At 46.4% G+C, this 23,718-nt stretch overlaps 1 protein-coding gene across 2 annotated transcripts in view; it reads left to right on the forward strand.

Annotated features, from left to right (window-relative positions):
• The window catches only part of LOC109904043 (latent-transforming growth factor beta-binding protein 2), a 143,011-nt gene that overhangs the window by 108,832 nt on the left and 10,461 nt on the right, over nucleotides 1-23,718 (forward strand). For both annotated transcript variants that reach the window (XM_031788191.1, XM_031788192.1), the window contains exons 12-31: nucleotides 866-1,333; nucleotides 2,041-2,060; nucleotides 2,264-2,300; nucleotides 2,939-3,037; nucleotides 3,988-4,113; nucleotides 4,628-4,756; nucleotides 5,137-5,256; nucleotides 5,588-5,707; nucleotides 8,603-8,725; nucleotides 8,918-9,040; nucleotides 9,149-9,271; nucleotides 9,410-9,535; nucleotides 9,732-9,857; nucleotides 9,943-10,068; nucleotides 10,715-10,840; nucleotides 12,454-12,579; nucleotides 13,082-13,201; nucleotides 13,360-13,485; nucleotides 16,429-16,551; nucleotides 17,219-17,347. In XM_031788191.1, the coding sequence (XP_031644051.1) occupies nucleotides 866-1,333; nucleotides 2,041-2,060; nucleotides 2,264-2,300; nucleotides 2,939-3,037; nucleotides 3,988-4,113; nucleotides 4,628-4,756; nucleotides 5,137-5,256; nucleotides 5,588-5,707; nucleotides 8,603-8,725; nucleotides 8,918-9,040; nucleotides 9,149-9,271; nucleotides 9,410-9,535; nucleotides 9,732-9,857; nucleotides 9,943-10,068; nucleotides 10,715-10,840; nucleotides 12,454-12,579; nucleotides 13,082-13,201; nucleotides 13,360-13,485; nucleotides 16,429-16,551; nucleotides 17,219-17,347 (2,616 nt within the window). The remainder of the gene's footprint in view (nucleotides 1-865; nucleotides 1,334-2,040; nucleotides 2,061-2,263; nucleotides 2,301-2,938; nucleotides 3,038-3,987; nucleotides 4,114-4,627; nucleotides 4,757-5,136; nucleotides 5,257-5,587; nucleotides 5,708-8,602; nucleotides 8,726-8,917; nucleotides 9,041-9,148; nucleotides 9,272-9,409; nucleotides 9,536-9,731; nucleotides 9,858-9,942; nucleotides 10,069-10,714; nucleotides 10,841-12,453; nucleotides 12,580-13,081; nucleotides 13,202-13,359; nucleotides 13,486-16,428; nucleotides 16,552-17,218; nucleotides 17,348-23,718) is intronic.

A 23,718-nucleotide genomic window follows, 5' to 3' on the forward strand; every position in this document is an offset into this window, starting at 1 on the left:
TGGTCCTGCGTATGACCGCTAGGGGTTGATGCAGTTCCATCTACCTCAGTCATGGCTACTCCGTCCATCCATCCCCGGGTCTCGCGGTGCGTCCCTTTCAGATGGTTAAGCATTGCATCTCTACTACATTTACTGTACATTTGCATTTTATCACCTTCTCATTTACCTTCTCAAATGATTGTCATACAGGACTTCGCTGCTGTCACTTGCCTTTCTCTGCCATTTTCCCAACTGTTAACGATAGTGACGTAGTGGTGGAGACTCCAAACGGAATGCTGTATCTCGCAATTTCATGGCTTGCATGTGTCTCGCAACTTCAGTAAAGCAGGGCCCTATCATCAATGAATGACTGAACACACATTCACATCATGAAAGAGAAAGAGCAAGCGAGCCACCGCGACAGAGAGGAGTGGGCAGGCAGAAAGAATCGCATGTGTCTTGGTAATATGTATCGCGCATATTTACTAAAGTAGCCTAAAGTTCACGTCTTCCTCTTTGGTTTTATTTCAATTACACAAATTTCTTCTAAACGCTAACGATCCCAATTTAATTTAAACGTTCACACCCTTCTGACACATCCACATCCCCTCTGTGATAGCCTCTCTGACGGCTGTCACTGCCCTGGCAGCTTCCTCCCTGGCCATGGATGAAACCCAATCCCCTTCACAGAGGAGAGTCTACAGTATGGCATGCTGTAACATAATGGTATTACATGGATGACTTTTGGTATTGCTGCGAACACCAGACAGAAATACGACCCATAATTACTGTCTGGCAGCGTTTCATGTTAGCTCAGGAGCCCAAGGGGGGAATATGGCCTTATGATGTTTTCTATGGTTCTTTGTTTGCCCCTCTACGCCTGCAGACCATTTCAAGGAGATCTGTCCCGCTGGCCACGGCTACACATACTCGCGCTCCGACGTGCAGATCTCCCTGAGACAGCTGGAGGAAGAGGAGCTGAGGAGGACTGGCGTTTCCTGGGAGGCCCAAAACCCTAGCCACCACCAACTGCCCCAGCAGCCAGCTCAGCCCCCGCAGCAGCTGCCCCACGTCCCACAGATCCCACAGTACCCCTACCACCGCCAATCACATCAACCACAGCATACACAACACCCCCACCAACCACAACACCCACAACACCCACAGGAGATACCCCACCACCCCCAGACCCCACAGTACCCTCATCAATCCCACAAACCTCACCATCCACAGCACCCCCAAGAGCTCCCCCAGATCCCCCAGTACCCTCACACCCCCCAACAACCACAACACCCTCTCCATCCAGACCCAGACACCCAGCATCCAGCTGGGGAGACCCCCAGCCAGCCTCAAGGTGAGAACAATTATATTGTTAGGCATATTTTATTGAGGTATTTGTGTCCAAATAAGGTAGCAAGTCGACCATTGATAATATTATTTCTACAACATACTGTATTAAAATGGGTCTGAAGTTACGAGGTTACACAATGGAAAACCTTTTAGTGGACGAGGATAAAGTAGCTATTTACACAGACGAAAACATCAACAGGATGTTTTTATCTCCACAGATAACAGGTTTATCCTCATCTACTAAATATCAAACAGTATTCGCTTCCCTATCTGTCAGAATACACCTCCCATAAGCATTTGAGCAGAGTACTTAATCCACACAGGTCAAACATCTGCGACCTCTGGCTCTTCTGTGAAACATTCTTCTGATTTACAGTTATGAGATAAATTATCGGCATGGCCCGAGCAAAATTATTTATATAAGGAGACCATAAATATTTAGGGATTGTGTCTTCACTATCTGAGATATCTGTTTCAAATGTTTCCATAGGCTCTATAGTACATGATCAGAGTCAAGGTCTTCTCCCTGGCTTTAGGGATAAATGTGCTGTAAGATGAGTTTTATTGGAAACAAAGACCTTAAGATGGCGTCTAAACAGTAAAACGCCCGATGAGAACATGGATTGATATCTCAATGACAATGCATGGTAATGCTAACCGAATGTCACTTTTCTCTACTGATAACACGGCCGCTTGTCTCTCTCCAAACAGATGTGGAAATATTGAACCCGGTGAGTTCCTCTTCTCAGAAAAAAACACATGCTTTTGAAATGTTTATTTTAGAAGAAAACCACAGCGTCTTAGCTTTAAGACTCCTATGGTATTAAGTCATTGCAATCGATATGAAAAATACATTGATGGTAAAAACTGTCAGAAGAGAGAGAAACACATTTTGTTATAACCAAATTCTAACCTATTCTTGCTTATTCCACAGCGTCCTGCTGCGACTGACTCCCCACTGAAGTACCCAGGTAATGTATCTAAATCCCAATCCATCAAAGAACCTCGTCACAATAGTGTCTGTTCATATTCATAACTCATAATCACAGTTTCAGCCTGTAATTTACTGTGGTGTTTTTACACAGTGATCCTACACCTCATGGTGCATTGATAAAACCAATGAGAGTGCCAGAGAAAGCAGAGATTCATCCAGTAGTCAGGCACATGGAGTCCTGATCCATTTTCTATAAATTGCTCACACAAAGCACACAGCAGAGGCAGCCTGCCCCGGGATTCCCCTGCCAATGAAAACATTGACAGTCTGTAGGTTGAGTCCATCTATGGGTCCAGCTGATTGATGTCTGTTATCTGTTTTTAGCAAGCAGAAAGGGCATATTTCATCTTTATATCACTGCCATGCTACCGTAGGAGGACCTTGTGAGTGATTGTCATGCCATTGCCAGTTGGAAAAGCAGATACTGGGTCACTCAGGGGAAAGTAGCAGCAGCCAAGGCTGTTGGATATCCAGTGTGCTCTCCCCATTGGCCCATTGACACGTTGACACCTCGTCTTTCTATCTTTCGCTCTCTGTCTTTCTTCTCTCTTTCTCTCTATGTTTCTCTCTCTGTCTCTCTCCCTCTCTCTTGTCCTCCAACTCTGTCTCCAGTAGATGTGGTAGAGAAAGTGACTCCTGACTCTCCCATCAACCTGGGGCCTGAATCTGAGGGCAAGGACACAGCCTCCATCAATGTGGCCACTCAGGTCACAGGTGAGAGGCATGGTCACAATACACTTCATGGTCTCCACTGCACTGGCCACTGTGCCTCGACATCCACTGATGCTAGATGAGTACAGTACATTAGCAGACGCAGATTTAGTTTGATTTAATGGGGTGACAAGCTTTGGTAATTGAATGAATTGGAACAGTCTACTCATAATGCTCCCCAATAACTATTTAAATGTAGAATTGCAATTCAACTTTATGCTTTCTAGATACAAATGGGATTTCTCAGTTCATTTGTGACTTATGAATGTCCAACAGGCCTGTTTGATAGACATTTCTTAGGGCTGACCCGTAGTTTAGCAAGGGGAAGCAGAGGATGTGTTGTCCTCTTCGTGGACCTTCTCCCCCAAGCCAACTTGGCTTCAGGCTTCCGAGCAGCACAGAGGGCGAGAGGGCGAGAAACCAGAGAGAGTGTGCCTTTTGGAAGAGGAAACTGTCTGGACTGGACAGACGCCAGGCCTGCATGAAAAGAAGAGAGAGAAGACTGTGTGTTTGTGACTCGCAGTCATCCTATGGAGAGGGTCAGAGCTCTGAGTCAAACACAGCAGCCCACCCTCAGCTCATGTTTACAAGAACCACTTTGGACTGAAACAAACAACTGACAAGTCCAATGACAGGCATAACAGTGCATGGCCCCTCCCTGTCATCCTGACTCTTAGTGAGCGCCCCCTGCCACATGTTTGAACACTACACCGCAGTAAAACGTGTCCCCTCCATGCAGCCTGCCATAAAACAGCCTGCGCGTTTCCATGGAGAAAAACACGTGGTGAACGAGTAAACTTTCTTTGGAGTAGACAGTGTTTAAGAAGAGTTGTGTGGAAAAGACAACTTAATAGGATAGGACGAACACGGCATGTCTGTTGGTATTGTATTTTATTGTATTGTATTGTATTGAATGTTCACACAGGTAAGTCAGTGTCAGTATCTCCTCACAGATATTGACAAGTGCTCCATCACTCCAACCATATGTGGCCATGGGCTGTGCGTGCCAGTGCAGACAGGCTACACCTGCTACTGTGACCCCGGCTACAAGCTGAGCGCGCTCCAGACCAACTGCATCGGTAAGACGGGAATAGCTGGGTGGGCAAAGGGGGCTTCTCCGGGAGTTCTGTCAGCTCTCCATATCATTGTCTTAACACGAGCCTCGCCGTTCACACCACATACGATACAAGAACAGAGGCCTTGAGAACTCAAGAGCCAAGTGAAAGCGATCCCTGTGTTTATGTTGACCCTTTATGCGACGCCTGACAACAAGGTCGGAGCAATCCAGAGAGCTGCCACGGAGCTGTGATCCGTTACCTCACTCTGCAGTCGCCGTCCAAACCCTGCTCTGGCCCATCACTGAGGAATGCTTGCACTCCACTCTGCACTGTGGAGGGGCTCCAGAATGAAGGGTTGGAAAGGACAAGGTCTCCAGTGGTGAAATGGAACTGAAATGGAACACTCTTGCCTTTCTCCCCCCTCTTTCTTTCTCTCTATATCTATCTCTCTCTTTATTTGTGTCTTTCTGTCTCTCTCCCCTCCTCTCTCTCTCTCCCTGTCTGTCTGTCTCACTCCTTCCCTCTCTCTGTCCAGATGTGAATGAGTGTGAGGGGGACCCTTGTGGAGGGAAGGGCCGTTGTGTGAACACCTTTGGCTCCTACACCTGCCAATGCTACAGCGGCTACAGCCAGGTCATCACCCAGAACAGGAAGTTCTGCCAGGGTGAGATGGGGAAAAGCATGCTGGGTGCTGTAGTTTTAGGAAGGGATGTTCACCCAGTGATGTTCTCACTGCTCACATAAATACTGTACAAGCTGGTGCTCTCACACGAGAATACTAGCTAAAGCCCTCCCCAGAGCGACCAGGGGAACTGAGAGACAGATTTAAATATGAATGATGCTCTAAGAAGACACATTTGAGCTTTTTAAACGTGCTATATAAGTGTAATGTGTCATCATTTTCAAACAGTATTTTATGTTGTTTTTCAAGGCAATTTAAGGCCAATTTCAGACTAGCAATGTTTCTCTAATGAGCCATATTCATAGAACAATAGCCACTCTTTGTTACTTCCCTCTCTGACTTGTTCCTGGGATTCTGTGCAGATATAAATGAGTGTGACATGGCCAACAAGTGCCAGGATGGTGACTGTGTCAACACGGAGGGATCTTACACCTGTGAATGCAAGAGTGGCTACGCCAAGTCCTGGAAAGGGCCGTGTGAAGGTGAATCCAGCACAGAGACAGACAACCTTGATACTCTGTACTTTCAGAACATCACAATGCTGGCCATGGGTGTTTATTGGCTGCACTAGGGTTCATATCTAATCCAGCCACAGAACAGACATTGTTGTATTTTCCTCAGCACTGAGCCAGGGGAAAAACAAAGTGGAGACTTTAAATAGGAGGCAATACCAGAGGGAGGATATGGGCATGATTATTGGTGTGTGTGTGAGTGTGCGAGTGCCCTTGTAAATGTAGAGACTAGATCCAGGCTTATCTTAATGGTATTTCCTCAACTCCACTCTCTCCTCTCCCTCCCCTGTTCCATTGCCAGACGTAGATGAGTGCCAGGGCCCCAGTCCGTGCCCCAGTGGAAGGTGTGTCAACACCCTAGGCTCCTTCCAGTGCCAGGTCTGTGGCCCCGGGTTCAGGGCTGCCAGCGGGAGATGTCTGGGTAAGATGGGCCTCCAGGGGCCATGCCTGGAAATGAGCTGGGTTTCCCTCTTAAACTTCTTTATGATTTGATAATATTCCCCCAGCCTGCCTGGCACACTTTACGTAAGCAAAGCTTGCAGTTGGCAACACCAGAAATGACCAATAAGATGTCATCAGTGCAACCGTGAATGGTCTTAAGGACATGTTGACAGGCCTGATACTCTACAGTTTGCAACCAAATTGGACTGTCTGAATTAGATTTTTCACTTATGGCTTTGCTCTTAGGGCTGGAGTCATTAAGGATAGTGGAAAACGTATTTCATGCTGTTATACTCTTTTCAAAGGGGTTAATATTGGATGTTTTATGTGCAGGGGACTACCACAGCACCCCAACCACAGCGCTCGCAGGAGAGGCCTTGGCGGGGCTTTAGTGATGGCTCTCTCATAGCGTGGGCAGTGATTTAGTGACTCATAGGCTAGGTCCTTCCCTCCCTCACTCTCCCTCGCTCTATTATTTTTGTAATATCTGCCAATCCCTAGCCCCCAGGGCCCGACCCATACTGTTCAACCCCCTAGAGTCGATGTCCACGCCCCCGCTGAAATTTTATGAGCATAATTAAAAAATCTCCATAAAAATCTTTTTACATTGGATGCGTCTTAATATGCCGCTGTCGCACTTCCGCATCTGCAGTGAAAAGGTGACAGGTGTTTGTCAGACCAAACCAGTCTTCTCACAGTATCGTCTGTAGCGTCCGAACGATTTGGGCCACACACTAATATGACCCCTCTGTGGAAAGGTGAGACTCTCATGAACACGTACATGTTTTGCTCTAGGACGCTCACAGGCTGAACAAGATTCGTCTGAAGGTCCCCCGGTTCCAGTTGAAAACATTTATGGAAGGACTGTAAATATGGAAACTGTTTAATGCCAAGAATGATGGGGTTAAAATCGTGGGAAAAAATAACAAATGTTTCCTGATTTTTCTTATATCTCCCAGATATAGGACAGACACTTCAGAACACACTTATTTTTTATTTTTGGGGGGACTATCTGTTGTTCCGTGTAGTGAATCTGTTATTCAATGCGCTTGTATGGGCTAATAGCAGTAAGGACAAATACAAATTAAAAAACATACTTCAATTCTAAATGAAATAGCTAAATTATCCTTGGTATGACCTTCTTAAAACAATTCCATATAGCTTAGTAGAACCCCCCCTCTGGCTTAGACAGTGCTTAGACTGTTATGGGTTAAACATATCACCCTTGTTATTGCTGATCTTTTCATATCATCTGCTGCTGTAAAAGATTGTTTGTAATACTTCAATTTGTGAGAGTCAAAATATTTTCCCTTGGCCTCAGCCTTAAACAAACAGCCTATTATTTTTGGATGGCTCCGGCCTCAGCAGTGGAGCCCAGCGGGGCTATGTCTTTATTACTGGGTCAAGGGGAGAGGACTGGAGTGATGACTGAGATGTATGAAGGGGTCAAGGGGTCAATATTACCCAACTGTTAAAAGGCCCTGTCAGACAAACATATAACTGCCTCTGTTACACTATAAAACCACTACGAGGGTTTAATAGGGCTTCAATACACAATGCATGACACACTATACAAGGTCTGTAGCATGCTGAACGAGCCAACGTCCCAGTGTAGCAACCCCCACCCAACCGTGATGTGTTCCTGTTACGTAAGACGCTCCAGGCTGGTATTGTGACATCTTCTCCTTCTCGCCCCCTCCAGAAGAATATTGTATATTTTAGCGTCTGAGGTGATTATTGTGTAAAGGTCAAGTCCTCCCTGACTGAGCTGGCCTGTGAAAGGTGAACTCATGTTTTTTGGCTCGTTCTACAACTTCTTCCCAATGACTCCTATGCTGGAAGAAGGCTCGACCTTACGGGCTCTTTGATTACTCCAGGCTTATTACTTTCCCTTCAAAGACAACACTACATGGGCTCCATTATTTTCTGCTCGTAGGTCTTTAAACAAATACAATCAATGCACTCATAGCGTTCTATATTGTGATGTGGAGTATGACTAGCTGCTGAGTTGCACTTCCTCTGGAAATGAGGTGGAACAGAGGAGCTAAATACAGTTGGTTCAAAACCCCCACTAACAGGCTAATATCCACATGGGTGATGGAACTCAACTAAAACGGGGGACCATGTATGCAAGCAGCGTGTGTGTTCTCTATGTTTGTTTCCAGTGTTTGCCTCAGTCAATTGCCTGTAGCACAGTAGTTGGAGCCCAATTGGCTGCGTTGTGGATAAGCCTAATTGGTTGTGCGATAGAGAGAACAGCTCCAGCCTCATGTCGGGCTTATCGTAGAGGACTGAGAGATGCCAGGAGATTGCAGAAACAAAGTTTTGGGCCGTACTGACAGACGTCTGGCTAGAGCCATCGTGAGACGAGACACACAAAGCCCTGCCTGTATTCCACTGAATGTTTTCAGTGCAGTAGCCCTCTGTTTCTACTGTGTCATTCACCTCACACTGAACCTGCCCACACAACTGTGTTGAGAGAGTTGTACTCTGCCCACTCACACACTCACAGACACACAGATGCTCTCTATCACACGCACAGAGGAAGGAGCTGCCTGGCAAATTCTTAGAGAGCCATGAAATATAGTCTTTGTTTTATGCCTTTTGGAGTCAACTAAATCATACAGCATTTCTGTATGATTTCTTCCACAAAAATAACTTGCTTTTGACATTGTCATGTGTATTGACTTAGAGCATGAATTGGAAAAGATTAAGGCAGGGCAATAGATAATAACAAACATTCACAGGGTACAGTATATTCCAACTAATCATGTCGTGGGTTCTGGGTGTTTTACTGTCTGAAATCTGTCACAGTGAAACTCATGTGTCTTTGTGCGTGGTGACCTGAATGTTGGTGACCTGTCTTGACCCTCAGATGTCAACGAGTGTTTGGACCAATCGGCGTGCGCCCACGGTAGGTGTGTCAACTCCGAGGGCTCCTACAGCTGCAGCTGTTACCAAGGATACCAGGCATCTCTGGACAACAGCAGTTGCCAAGGTACTTGTTTGTGAAAACATAAGTCCCACATCATTCATTCTCCAGTTTCGGTATTAAAATAAACAGTTCTCTGAAGCCGAAATGGTGCTACTGAAGAAGCCTTTGAGGTCCAGGGGGTTTTAATAAATGTTGTTAACAGTGAGGAGGAGTGGTGGTTTAACAAGGTCCTCCAACATACGGTCTTTTCTCCAGATGTGGATGAGTGTCTGCTCCCTGGAGCCTGCCTCCATGGCAGGTGTGTCAATCTGGATGGCTCCCACAGGTGCAGCTGTAACCCTGGTTACCAAAGTGCTCCTGACGGCAGGGCCTGTGAAGGTCTGTAAAAGATTAGATGTGTGGAATACGACCCTTCACGGCATGCTGCTGTTCTCCTCGAGCTCTGAGCTCTCTATGGCTCTTTTAATGCCTCATTGTTTTTATTAGATGTTGACGAATGTGCTACACCTGTGTGCCCCGCGGGAATTTGCACCAATTCCGAAGGTTCCTACTCATGCAAGAACTGCCGACCTGGATTCCAGCGATCAGCGGGTGGACAGAGATGTGAAGGTATGGAACCCGTACAACCTTTGGCATTTCAGGCAACACACTGAAGGATCATCATCCACCATAGACAGATAAAGCATGTCAGACAGTGTGTAGCCTCCTACTGTTCATTCTTCATGTCAATCTGTCATTTTATTCCAGATGTGGATGAGTGCTCCAAGGCAGACGTGTGTCTGGGAGGGGTGTGTGCCAACACAGAGGGCTCCTTCACCTGCACCCGCTGTAAAGACGGATACAGGGTGTCCCAGGACAGGCAGAGGTGTGAGGGTGAGTCCAGCCAAAGCCTTCCCCAGCTGGAACATTCACCCACGCCTTCTGTAAAGGATGCCCTTTGCGTGCATCAACTGTATATCTGTCTCTGTTACTGTGATCTAGGTGTGTCTTAAAACTGTAACGCAATACTTGTATATAGTTTGTTTGCCAAAAGTAATTAATGTCTGTGCTGGTCTGGTGTCTCCTGCAGATATTGATGAGTGCCAGTCTGGGTCTGTGTGTGCTAATGGGATCTGTCTGAACTCTGAGGGCTCCTTCTCCTGCATCACCTGTCCCTCAGGCTACAGCGTCTCCCTAGACGGAGAGCTGTGTGAAGGTCGGTCCATTCTCCCTGAAACCACATCTAATGGTCCATCAAAGGAGTGGTGTTTTACTTAAAAGACCGTATTGGTGTATTACAGATATTGATGAGTGTGAGCTGCCCACTACGTGCCCCAAGGGAACATGCACCAACACTGAGGGTTCCTTCACCTGCACCACCTGTGGGTCAGGCTATAGAGTGACTGAGGATGGGCTGGAGTGTGATGGTGAGTCTTGGACGCATTTCCTGCGTACATGTGAGTTGGGGTGTGCGTGCGTGCCTGAGTTTGTGCATTTGTGTGCGTTAGCAGGCCGTGTGTTACCGAGTGCTCTATGAGCATGTTAGGCTCTGACCTCTGCCCTGCCTGTGACAGATGTGAGTGAGTGTGCCAGGTAACGCCCCCATTGGGCCCCGCGTGAATCCAGGCCTCTCTCCCACATCGCCTTTTGTTAACAGCAGGCTCAGGTTGTCTGTTTATTTTTTTATTTAACCTGTAAATGATGTCAGGTGTGACGGCTTGGACCCAAAGCCCCTCTCCTTAGCTAAAGATCCCAAAATACTCCTCCCAGACATCACATCATAACTGGATCCTGCATCCCTCTCCCTCTGGCACCATCCATCTGATCCGCGTTCAAAAGAAAGAGACATGGGCTTCAAATAAAACACAGTGAAGTCAGCCTGTCCCACTGATAGATCAGCTGGAGAGATAGATGTGTTGACAGTGGAACTCTATGCCATATCAATTAGAAATGGATCGAAATGATTACATGTGGCATGTGGTCATGTTTTCCACCAGGCATTCTATCCTCTGCTACAGTTCAGGTATGTAGTTAACTGGCCTTCTCTCTCTGTTTCTCTGTCCTGTTGTTCAGATGTGGACGAGTGCTTGGTGGCTAACGTGTGCCCAGGCCAGCTGTGTCGGAACAGTCCTGGATCCTTCTCCTGCAGCAGCTGTGGGACTGGCTTTACCCTGTCTGAGGACGGCTCCCACTGCCAGGGTAAGACTGTCTAACCTCTGGAACACACTCACCCCCGCCCTCCTATTCTTCTCCTCAAGATGAACAGCACAGATCCAGTTCATACTCTAATGTCATTTAATGGAAGGGTGGATCGAGACTAGGAAGAAGATCTCCTTTTTCGAAATGTTTTTTGCCCTGGGAAAATCCTGAAAACAAGTCCAAGTCAGACTTTGATTGGATTTTAATGGATGTCTTCATGCCAGGGAAAGATTAACGGCTTAATTTGAAATGAAACCAACCACTCCCCAGCTCCTACGCAGCCAGCACAAACTGTGGAACTCCTCTGTTGACCCACAGGCAAACCAAAAGCCATTCCATTCACTTAACAATGGCCTTCACTATTTCCCCTGTAAGAAATACAATCTGTACCAGAGCAAGGAATTTCCAATGATCACATAACAGAGAGCCATGAGTGTTTGTTGATACAGTAATTATACACCACCTGTAATAGCTTGCTGTTTTGGAATAGATGCCTGTCCCGCATACTTCTCTCCACCCTTTTTAATAAAGCACTGTCAGTGCAAGCTAATAAAGGAGGCTTTGCTTACTGTACGTGCAGACTGACTCCTTGCGTTCAGCCATTAGTCATGTTATCAGGCCAGAGGCAGACTGAGAGACTGGCTCCTTGAGTTCAGCCATTAGTCATGTTATCAGGCCAGAGGCAGACTGAGAGACTGGCTCCTTGCGTTCAGCCATTAGTCATGTTATCAGGCCAGAGGCAGACTGAGAGACTGGCTCCTTGAGTTCAGCCATTAGTCATGTTATCAGGCCAGAGGCAGACTGAGAGACTGGCTCCTTGCGTTCAGCCATTAGTCATGTTATCAGGCCAGAGGCAGACTGAGAGACTGACTCCTTGCGTTCAGCCATTAGTCATGTTATCAGGCCAGAGGCAGACTGAGAGACTGACTCCTTGCGTTCAGCCATTAGTCATGTTATCAGGCCAGAGGCAGACTGAGAGACTGACTCCTTGCGTTCAGCCATTAGTCATGTTATCAGGCCAGAGGCAGACTGAGAGACTGGCTCCTTGCGTTCAGCCATTAGTCATGTTATCAGGCCAGAGGCAGACTGAGATACTGACTCCTTGCATTCAGCCATTAGTCATGTTGTCAGGCCAGAGGCAGACTGAGAGACTGGCTCCTTGCATTCAGCCATTAGTCATGTTGTCAGGCCAGAGGCAGACTGAGAGACTGGCTCCTTAGGCTAGATCTAACCTCACTCATGTTATGATGCTCTCCCTCTTTTCTCTCTTCCCCCTCTGTCTCCATCTTTCTCTCTTCTCTCTCTCTCTCTCTCCCTCCGCTGTCTCCCTCTCTCTCTCCTCTGTCTCCATCTCTCTTCTCTCTCTCTCTCCTCTCTTTCTTTCTTTCTTTCTTTCATCCTCTCCTCTCCTCTCCTCTCCTCTCCTCTCCTCTCCTCTCCTCTCCTCTCCTCTCCTCTCCTCTCCTCTCCTCTCCTCTCCTCTCCTCTCCTCTCCTCTCCTCTCCTCTCCTCTCCTCTCCTCTCCTCTCCTCTCCTCTCCTCTCCTCTCCTCTCCTCTCCTCTCTCTCGCTCTCTCCATCTCTCTTCTCTTTGTCTCCCCCCCTCTCCTTCAGACATAAATGAGTGCCTGTCCCCAGGGGTCTGTCCCATGGGCGTTTGCAGCAACACAGAGGGCTCCTACTCCTGTATGACCTGTGACCTTGGCTTCACGCTTGCGCCCAATGGGCTTACCTGTGAAGGTACTACTTTTTTAAAACTTGGGACTAAACTCTAATGACCCTTCATTCCTGCGGGAAGTTCTCTTCTTATGCTGATGATTTTATTCGTAGTCAGTCACAGCTCTGCGTGGTAAACGAGTACCTGCAGATCAGTGGAGGCTGGAACGGAGCAAATGGAATGGCATCAAACATCTGGAAACAATGTGTTGATGTATTTGATACCATACCCCTGATGCCGCTCCAGTCATTACCACGAGCCCATCCTCCCCAATTAAGGTGCCACCAACCCCCTGTGCAGTAGATGCGATTTGAGTCGTCATAATTCCCTGATGTAAAAGATGAAAATGAGGTATATTCATGTGGTAGGTTGTGACACTTTCCTTGAAGTTTTGGCCGCTTTATTTGGAGGACAAACTGAGGACCCACTTGGATTAAGACCTAATGACCTCCCAGCTGTGGTGGGAATGTGTCACGCTACATTACGCACTGTGTGTGTCTGTTTTCCCTACGTGTCCCCCGGCAGACATCAACGAGTGTGAGGACCGCGGTCTGTGTCTGGCAGGACAGTGTACCAACAACCCTGGTTCATACAGCTGCTCCTGTCCATCGGGCCTGGAGATGGTGGACGGGACATCTTGCAGAGGTACACACACTCACACCCTCTCTCTTAGGATGGGGGGGGGGGGGGGTGACGTCCTCTCCTGTTCAGCTGTGTGTGTATTGATGAACTGTCCTTGATTAACTATCCGATTAGCCTGTCATGTTGTCATGTTTGCCTCTGTGTGTGTGTATGCATTACAGATGTGGATGAGTGTCAGTCTGGGGGGATCTGTGGAGATGGGGACTGTCTAAACACAGAGGGTTCCTACCTCTGCATCTGCCCTGATGGATACACCACAGGCACCACAGATGGAATTGGCTGCCAAGGTGAGAGAGAACAAAATATACTGTTTATAACTAACTACCAACTTGTTTGAATGTATTACCACAATTAGGACAAGCCACAAGCCCCGCTCCTGTCTGGGTGAGGGCATACAGTGCATGTAGAGGGCAGCTTGTACTCCCTGACCCTGTCTCTCTCAGGGCTGACCCCTCTCCCCCTTGACCCCCCTCCCCCCTGCTCCTGCTCTGGGGTGCCTGGGTGTCCACTTGTTCCCCAGGCCAGTTAGGCAGCAGTCATAAAACACAGCCATTGTTTCTAGCAGGCCATGGCCAGACATCAACCGTCTCACTGCTCCCCCTCTCTCAGCTCCACTGGACCAGGTTTGATGTCATTCCAGCCGCACCCATTGCCCTGGTCACAACAGAGGGGGAAAAATGCTGCTCCTAATTGTTGGCAAGAGAGCTAGCTAGCCTTTCACTGAAACCTTCTGGAGCATTAGCTGTCAAAATACAGAGGAATGGAACCTTCTGGGAGAATCAATATGAAGGGAACATAACTCAGGCTAAATGTCTGACCTGCGTATTATTGATTCTGGTATAGTTTACTGCTGAAGGGTACCTAAAGTTAGCATAGCCTGGATGAAAAAACATTGGGCATTACACTGAGCATGTTATCCCTCTAGAGTGATGTGAAGCAGGTAAGCATAGAGCAGGGCCACTCTCTGGGGGTAGAGGATCCTGGAGGGGGTTATGAGGGCCCGAGACCTCTTCCAGCCATTCATTTACATTTTAGTTATTTAGCAGACACTCTTATCCAAGGGCACATCAACAGATTTTTCACCTAGTCAGCTTGGGGATTCGAACCTTTCATTTACTGGACCCACGCTCGTAACCGCTAGGCTACCTACCGCCCCATACCTACTCAGCAGGCTAGGCAGCCCCTCCCCAGTACCCAGTGCTGATGGCTGGGCTCTCCCTGATGTCCCCTGGCCATGTACTACAGCACCACACCAGTGAGCAAGGCAGACCCAACCTGCACACTCCCCTGGCCCTCTGCCACAGCAAATATTTCCCTTTAATTGTCCTATAAATCAGATGCTGGGTATATTTTCATGCCGTCTGCTGTTGTGTGTGCAGCGCTGACACAATGAAAGCCAGGCCTCTCTGCCATGGGCCCTGCAGGGAGAGCAGAGGGGGTACATGGGAAGGAGGGGGAGCCCAAAGTGTTTGGTCTTCTGGTTGGAACACAGTTGGACTGGCTGGATAGATGGTTGCTTACAGGGCTATGGGCACTTTCACTGTCTGGGACTCAACAGTGGACATAGGACTAATATAAATCACAAAGATGAACTAATCACTTGTCAATCTAGTCTAACCTGCCATTCAGCTCTGTTTGAGATAAATCATTGCTATAAATGCTTTGTTATTGAATCACATGTTATTGAATCACAGTTATTAAACTGGAACATACATTGGGGTGTTTACCTAGGCACTTCTCAGACTGTTTTGTTCCCTGGACCTCCATACATGTGTTTACTATCTACCTTGAGAGATTTGTCTCATTATCAGCCCTTGGCAGAAGAAGAGGGGCTTTTCATTCCTGTTCTATTTTTGTTGCTTTTCTGCCTTGCCCCCACTTATTATTCAGTCCAAATACCTGGTAAGTTATGTTGTAATGTGGCAATTATCCACCAATCTACATTTAATCAAGCATAAAGCCATCATTATAAATGTTTTACTAGTCGGAGTGAATGTTCCCAGACCAATAGCTAACCCAGCAAACCGGGAACAATCCCAGGACATTATCTAAGATTCCCATTAAGTTTTAGTAAGGATTTGATCTAACATTAGGATTATAACATCCGAAAAACATTCAAAGAAAATTGTTGATAACCAAATCGTATTTTTTCAGTATATAACCATGGCAGTATGGTCAGTCGTTAGCCTTCTTAGACATAACTAACCCAGGGATATACTGTTAAGTGGGTTATTCACCATCACTTCGCCCAGACTCTTTATATGCTGCCTACTTCTGGGCCATAATTACAAGGTATCCAAGACTATGAGGGCTGATCTAGGATCACTTTGGTTTTTTAGCTAATGAAAAATAAGATAGCTGGGACCATATCAAGCTTCTCAAATTAGGAATTATATCGGGTGTGTTAGAAGAAAAAGCTAAACAGTACATTTTTACAGAATGTTTTATTTTCTACAGTTAAATCTAAATTCTGCCTGGATTTCTATATCTAAATGAAATAAAAACATCCTCTCTTCTAGTAGATTATATCTGAGCTTCAATATCACAGTTTTTTCCCTTCAAAAGAACATGGTTAAAGAATATGTGGGCTTGAACCTGCAACCCTCGTTGTATAATCACCAACCCTCGTTTTATAATCACCAACCCTCGTTGTATAATCACCAACCCTCGTTTTATAATCACCAACCCTCGTTGTATAATCATCAACCCTCGTTGTATAATCATCAACCCTCGTTGTATAATCACCAACCCTCGTTTTATAATCACCAACCCTCGTTGTATAATCATCAACCCTCGTTGTATAATCATCAGCACGACTGGACAGTTTTTGTGTTATGAGAAAATTTGCCAGAACCTAACTAATGTTCTGGGAACTTGCCTAGAACAAATTCTGGTTTGCTGGGAAGGTACATCGTTTTTTTTTTTTCATATTTCCTGTTTGCCAGTACAGTAAAGTGTTCCAAATGGGCAGTGTATCTTACTCTCAGACAAACCCTTGACTGCACACATCATTTTTCTTCATGCTAAAAGAGAATGAGATTCTCAATGGGTGGACTGATTCATATTGTACCAAAGGAGATAATACTTTGAGACTGTAATCAACATAGAAAACTTAACAATCATTGCCTTTCACACGTTCCTCTCCCATTGTCTCTTTTTCTCTCCGTCGCACTCTTCCCTCGTCTCTCTCTTTCACTCTCTCCCCCCTCTCATCCTCCTTTCTCCTCCAGATGTTGATGAGTGCAGCAAGGATGGCGTGTGCTCCCATGGCCAGTGTCTAAACACGGGTGGCTCCTACATCTGCCTTTGTGAGACTGGCTTCAAGTACTCTGTAGACACAGCCGACTGTGAGGGTAAGAACACTCTACCAACCTCATGCCTCCCTCACTCTTCCCACAACAAGCCACTGCTTCTGCCCCAGCTGAAACACTACATTCTCACAACATTTCAGCAGAGTTAATAGAATGTTCTGGTCCATTTAGACCAGAGTTCGCACCACGGTGTGACACGTTGCCTATGATCGATTATGTAGCTGTAATCAGTTTGGTTTCAGTGGTGACGTTCCCTCAGTGAGAGAGTCCAATCCTGGCTCAGAGGCTTTCCTCTGGCTGTAGCCTTGCGTAGGAGAGCTCCAAGTGACTGGAGCTCTCCTTCCCATCTCCCCTTTGTGGGGTGAATTAACCCATTGTGGGATGGAGGTGATTCTCCCTCTGGAACGTCTCCCTTTGCTCCTTCACACGTTTTTCAGTTGCTCCAAAATATTGCTCTTGGACATGGTGCTGCTGAGCAGCACCACAGGCCTCCTACTCATGCTGGGGGAGCTATTGTGCTGCCTGTGAGGAGTGGGGTTGCTATGTGTCAGTGCATGTGTGCGTGTGCATGCATGTATGACATAAGCACATGTTTATCTCAGGGCTCCTGGCCGGCCCTACTCATGCTGGAGATCCATGCTGCTGTGAGAGGTGGAGGATAGGATTGATATGTGTATGACATTAGAACATCTTCTGTCTCTCTCCACAGATCAGAATGAGTGTAAGGAGTTTGGTAGCTCAGTGTGTGGCACCTGGCGCTGTGAGAACACCATTGGCTCATACCGATGCTTCATGGGCTGCCAGCCTGGCCTGTATGGACAGGACAACCCAGACTGTGGTAAGTCAGAGTGGACACACAGGCACCGTGCTTAGTCAACAGGTAATGTACTTACTTAATGGATAGCTGAAGGCACCCGAGTATCAGCCTCACTGCTCATTTACCTTGGGGCGGGAGAGGACAGGGCAGTGGTCTGAAAGAAGCACTCTGCATTGTCTCGATAGCCTCCCAGCTCACCCCCACCATACAGAGATACTGATATCACTCTGGCACGCATACACAAAGAGGCTCGTGTGAATCAAACGCTATCAAGTGCACTGGGCCTTCCTGGCCAGGGGAGCATAGAAAGGGGAAATGGGCCCTGAAATTGGGCCATTTAGAAAGGGAGCAGCGGTGTCATCCGAGGCAGTGTTTGAGGCCCGTCTGATAATAGGGCCAGGTCTCATCCTCCAGACAATGGGGCTAATGGAGCCCTATTGGCAGGGGCCAAGGGTGTAACCTGATCCCAGCTGTTCCCCTCTCTAAGTGGGGCAAGGCTGTCGTCTGATGGGACGTACGGTGCACCCTACCCCTCCCGTCCAGCCACCCGCTCTGGCCCTCAACCTCCTCAGGTCTCTGCAACTTGAGACACCCGTTCTGGTGGTCACCTGGTCCGGGATGGGTGTAGACGACCGATAAATCTGTGTCTAACATCTGTAAGGTTGAACCAAAAGATTACATGTAATGAAATACAAAATTATTATGTGAAATTGAATGAAACAATAATGTACGTTGATGCTAATACGATGTACAATATTCCATTATATTTCTATATGATAACAATAGCATAATACAGTCATGGCCAAAAGTTTTGAGAATGACACAAATATTAATTTCCACAAAGTTTGCTGCTTCAGTGTCTAGTTATTTTTGCCAGATGTTACTATGGAATATTGAAGTATAATTACAAGCATTTCATAAGTGTCAAAGGCTTTTATTGACAATTACATGAAGTTGATGCAAAGAGTCAATATTTGCAGTGTTGACCCTCTTTTTCAAGACATCTGCAATCTGCCCTGGCATGCTGTCAATTAACTTCTAGGCCACATCCTGACTGATGGCAGCCCATTCTTGCATAATCAATGCTTGGAGTTTGTCAGAATTTGTGGGTTTTTGTTTGTCCACCCTCCTCTTGAGGATTGACCACAAGTTCTCAATGGGATTAAGATCTGGGGAGTTTCCTGGCCATGGACCCAAAATATAGATATTTTGTTCCCCGAGCCACTTAGTTATCACTTTTGCCTTATGGCAAGGTGCTCCATCATGCTGGAAAAGGCATTGTTCATCACCAAACTGTTCCTGGATGGTTGCGAGAAGTTGCTCTCGGAGGATGTGTTGGTACCATTCTTTATTCATGGCTGTGTTCTTAGGCAAAATTGTGAGTGAGCCCACTCCCTTGGCTGAGAAGCAACCCCACACATGAATGGTCTCAGGATGCTTTACTGTTGGCATGACACAGGACTGATGGTAGCGCTCACCTTGTCTTCTCCGGACAAGCTTTTTTTCCGGATGCCCCAAACAATCTTGACGCCAGGCCATCCTCCAAAGGTCTTTGCCTCACTGTGCGTGCAGATGCAAGTTCTTGATGATCCGATAAATGGTTGATTTAGGTGCAATCTTACTGGCAGCAATATCCTTGCCTGCAAAGCAATGATGACGGCACATGTTTCCTTGAAGATAACAATGGTTGACAGAGGAAGAACAATGATTCCAAGCACCATCCTCCTTTTGAAGCTTCCAGTCTGTTATTCGAACTCAATCAGCATGACAGAGTGATCTCCAGCCTTGTCCTCGTCAACACTCACACCTGTGTTAATGAGAAATCACTGACATGATGTCAGCTGGTCCTTTTGTGACAGGGCTGAAATGCAGTGGAAATGTTTTTGGGGGGATTCAGTTCATTTGCATGGCAAAGATGGACTTTGCAATTAATTGCAATTAATTTGATCACTCTTCATAACATTCTGGAGTATATGCAAATTGCCATCATACAAACTGAGGAGGCAGACTTTGTGAAAATTTATATTTGTGTCATTTTTTAAACTTTTGGCCACGACTGTATATTTAATATGCCATATACAATTTTTTTTAACTGTTTCACAAATTAATTTTAATTAACTTAATCATTATGACACACCCCTCACTAATGTCATTGGTTACACTAATTGCACTGTGTGTCTACATAACCTGGTACAAGTATTCATGACATTACCCTGAGGAAGACATAGTGATGCCCAAACATTGGTAAATACCCATTAAATTGCTGGGAGATTATCCATGGAGTGTGCAAGTTTTTTATTTTGACAGTTTATAACATCAGTCCAAAAACAACAGAAGAGCACCGTCTCCATGACAATTGAAAACAAGAGCGCCTATGTGTTTACTGGCAAGGACAGACCATCAGTTTGTGTATGTGTGTCCATGAGAGATGAACATCATATCACTATATACAGAAGAGTGTTTGATTAATGCTGGTGCACACCCGTTTTCCAAGCAGGTTGAATAGGCCATGGCTGGCGCTGTTGTTCGCCTTTGCCGGTGATCTTCTCGCTTACCGTAAACTTCTCGCTTACCGCTTACATGATTAAGTCGGTTTTATAAGAGGCATATCTGACATTCAACAAACATACAGGCCAAGTATTTGCTCATATCAAAATGGCTTCCAAACCGGCAGGGCCAGGCCTGAAGGGGAGAGAGTTGTGATAGCATGATCTAGTGGAAAGAGCCCCAGATGGGGTGGCCTGAAAGAGAGAGAGAGGGTGTTGAGATGCGGTGAACATTGAGCAGCCTGTTATATTCTCATCGCCATACCTCTTTATTTGACTCATAGTGGAGAGCAGAGCCTAGCTGAGCGTCAGCACCCTGGCCGATGACAGAGCCTGGCTTGGTGTGTCCCTCTCTCTTCTGAAGACCATGATGTTGTGTGGCTGGATCCCAGTGTGGACGGGCCTGTTGTGAGAGCTGGCCAGATCCATAACAGCTGCTCACAGCCTCCCCTGTTTTACCATTTACCATCAACTTGGCCTGTCTCCTGCTCGCATAGGCTCAGTTCAATATAGTGTGAATAAGTTGTGTGATGTAAATAGGTGCTGCTGGTTATTGCATTAGGCGCCCACAATAGCCATGTTGTTGTGTAACTGTCTCCTCTCACTTATCTAACCACCAACAAGGTTTTTTTTCACATCAGTTTGACCATAGAGGTCACACATTGTGGGCCATGACCCACACACGCTTTAGGCTGAACCTGTTCAAAGTCAACAGCCCAAGTCCAAGTCAAAATAGCTACAGCCTCTCTGGTCCAGTCCAGTGGTGCAGCCAGCCATGGCCATCTCTGACCCGCTCTCTCCTCACTTCTTTTCTGGTGCCTCTCCTCCTCTCTTCCAGGCTCCCCAGCATCTTCCTGGGACATATATTCGGTACATCCACACAAAGCAGCACAGATGTTGACTCAGAACTTCTCCCCTCCATCCCCCGCTGATCTGAGGACCAAGCCCTCTCGCCTCTCTCTCTCCCCTCCACAGCTCAGCATCTCAGCACAATGGCCACTTGTTCCAGGGCATTATGGGAGGTTATGAGAGATGCTGCCGTCACCCCAATAAAGTGTCTGGGGAGGGAGCTCAATTACTCTGAGGCGTTTATGTCTGCTTGTAAAAATCATCAAATATGAGGCCAGACACTGTAATTTGCCATTTCTTCGAGGGGCGTTGTTTTATTTTTACTCCGATGGGGTGGCGGTTGTCTTTGGCTCTGCTCGCCAAACTCATTTTGTGGTCATAATACAAAAGGGGGAAACAGTCTTAAGCTGCAAATGCGCTCTACCTCCGTCCATTTCAGTTGTTCACTCATCCCTGCTACGACAGCCTACTGTATGAGGAAAAACAGTGTGTGCTTGTCAATGTGTTTGTGTTGGAAAAGAAACACGTATCTCATTTTGATCCAGCTGCAGATCGGCGTTGTGGCTATACATTTTGTGTGGCTACGACTTGTCTTTATTAAGGCATACAGGGCTGGAAATTGTTGGTGGTCACTCTCTTCAAGCTCCTACACGAATGTATGGAAATGTGATGTGTTTCAAAAGACATTTAGCACACTGTTGTCCAGATGTAGGGTTATGTTGGGGAATGGGCATAGTACACACAGGTTATAAAACACGGCTTCATCTTGGAGGTGGCCGGGCTTCGGCTGGGGAATGAAACAACAGATGAAACAAAGAAAAACGCTCCTGTAAAATAAATATCCCTCCTCATCCCTGGCTAATCCTATATGTCAAATAACCCTGGCCTGCATATGGCTCCAATCAGGCCATGGGTTGCCCAGGGAACCAGGGAACATAGGGGAGAAGTGTGGAGGGTGTGCCAACAGTCAGCTAGCCACACAGGCCCACCATGTGCTCCACATTACAACACGGCACCGAGACCTTCACTTAACATGCTCACCTGATCTGGCCTGAACCATTACCGGGCCAGGCTGATTTACACTCAGGAAGAGGCTGCTGGGTCAGACCATTATGAGAGAGGGGGGTGGGGTGGGGGGTGGGGGTAATGGAGGAGATGGCCCATCAGCTCAGAAACTCCCATCTAAAGTTAACTTCTCACCCCACCTCAAATCCACCCCCTCGAGCGATTCCGTCTCACATGCTTCCTGTTGTTACTACGGTGATCATGACTTGGAAAGTGTAGGAGGGGTTTCAGCTCCCTGCTGTACTGTGTCAGTGTTCATGTTGCTGTATGTTACTGACAGTGCCTGTATTATTAGAGTTAGAGCATACATTATGCATTTCCCACAGGCCATTTAGCATGTGATTAACATGCTCACGGTCTGGCTGGACAGACAGACAGTCTTAATTGAAGAGTTTAGTAAGGCTGTCAGTCCCCGTGCTTCAGAACATCCATGGAAAGACCATTAAAGTAATGTCCCCTTCCTTTCTGGGATGATGGTTTGATAGCGCCATATATGGCGCTACACATGTGGAAATAGGAACATTGCTTCCATGTTTCAGATGGATGAAAATCGCGGGGCAGACACAGATTATTTCATGTAGCAGCTGAGAGTTTAGATGACCTTCCTGAGAGACCTCCCAGCTGTCTGCTTTACTCACACTGACAATCCAAAACCCCACTTCAGCTTTTCACACATGCTGAAATGTACTACTATTATTGTACATACTATTAGTATGTAGCAAGTCCTCAAAATCCAGACGGTGCAGAGGGACTATAGCTACTTAAAACATTTAAATAAGTGAACATTTTAATGGGGAAACAACTACATGTTTTTGATAACGGCCCCTTCTACTAAGTTTGTAAACACAACGTTTGTATTTTGGTGGCTCTTATGTCCCCAAGTCAACTTTTGTCTTCATCGTGTCAGAGCCATTTGGCTGACATCACTAGAAGCACTATTTTGGACCATCTTCGGGGTGGCTGGACAGTCAGGTCTCCCAGAATGCACTTGTCTGTAATGTAACTGTACAGCAAGGGCCCAAGCCAAGCTCTCTCCATCCCTGCTGAATGGGTTGCTTAATCCAGTCATTCTGGCTGCCTCTTCTCCTTCCCCGAATGATGCAGCATTTACGAGAGCTAGGAGACAGAATAAATTGCTGCTAGACAATATGTGAATGTCAGTTATTTTTTCCTTAACAAATCGACTAACGTTATGAATCCTTGGCACAACTGTATTTCCATTTGATTCCAATTGATGTGTTAGCATGTATAATAAGACACACTGGGCTACTAGATGCCATGAAGTTGATTTATACTTTACTGTCTACTGTTCCTGTCATTATGTCATGCCCATAACTTTGTAACATATAGAGAAAATATTACAGTACCAAATTGTCCTCCATTTCCCCACGACTGCAAATGTCCTGTAAAAGACTATCTTTCGCTGATTCAGCCATTTTCATTCTAATTAGAAAAGAACACACACAGCATGGAGTCTCTAACAAAGGAGAACTTGGCAAACTTCCCTCAAATTCCGCAACAAAGGTGCCCTTCCAAAAAAAAAAGAGAACACTGCTGAATGTGTCTTTTGTGTGAATTTGACCTTTCTGTGGTAACATAAGCGATGTAGGAACATAATAATGGTTGTTTGTGTGTCACAGAACCTGGTGAATTGGAAGGGGGTCAGTGCACAAGCAGGTTAAAGATGACCAGCGGTTTATGTGATTGACCAGGGAACAACTGTAGATGACTGAAGTGTGATCAAACCATATGTTTTTTAAACAATTATAATCAGCCTGGCCTCTCTAACATTGTCTGTCGTTGACCTCTGCACCATGCACCATACTCCAATGAATACTAAATTATGTATGTAAGAAATTGCTACGAAATGTTACCTTTAAACAGAGGGTGGTTGGGAATCAGCGCTAGTGTTATATGGTTCAGTGTTAACCA

The sequence above is a fragment of the Oncorhynchus kisutch genome, linkage group LG14 (assembly GCF_002021735.2).
Source record: "Oncorhynchus kisutch isolate 150728-3 linkage group LG14, Okis_V2, whole genome shotgun sequence".
Classification (NCBI taxonomy): domain Eukaryota; kingdom Metazoa; phylum Chordata; class Actinopteri; order Salmoniformes; family Salmonidae; genus Oncorhynchus; species Oncorhynchus kisutch.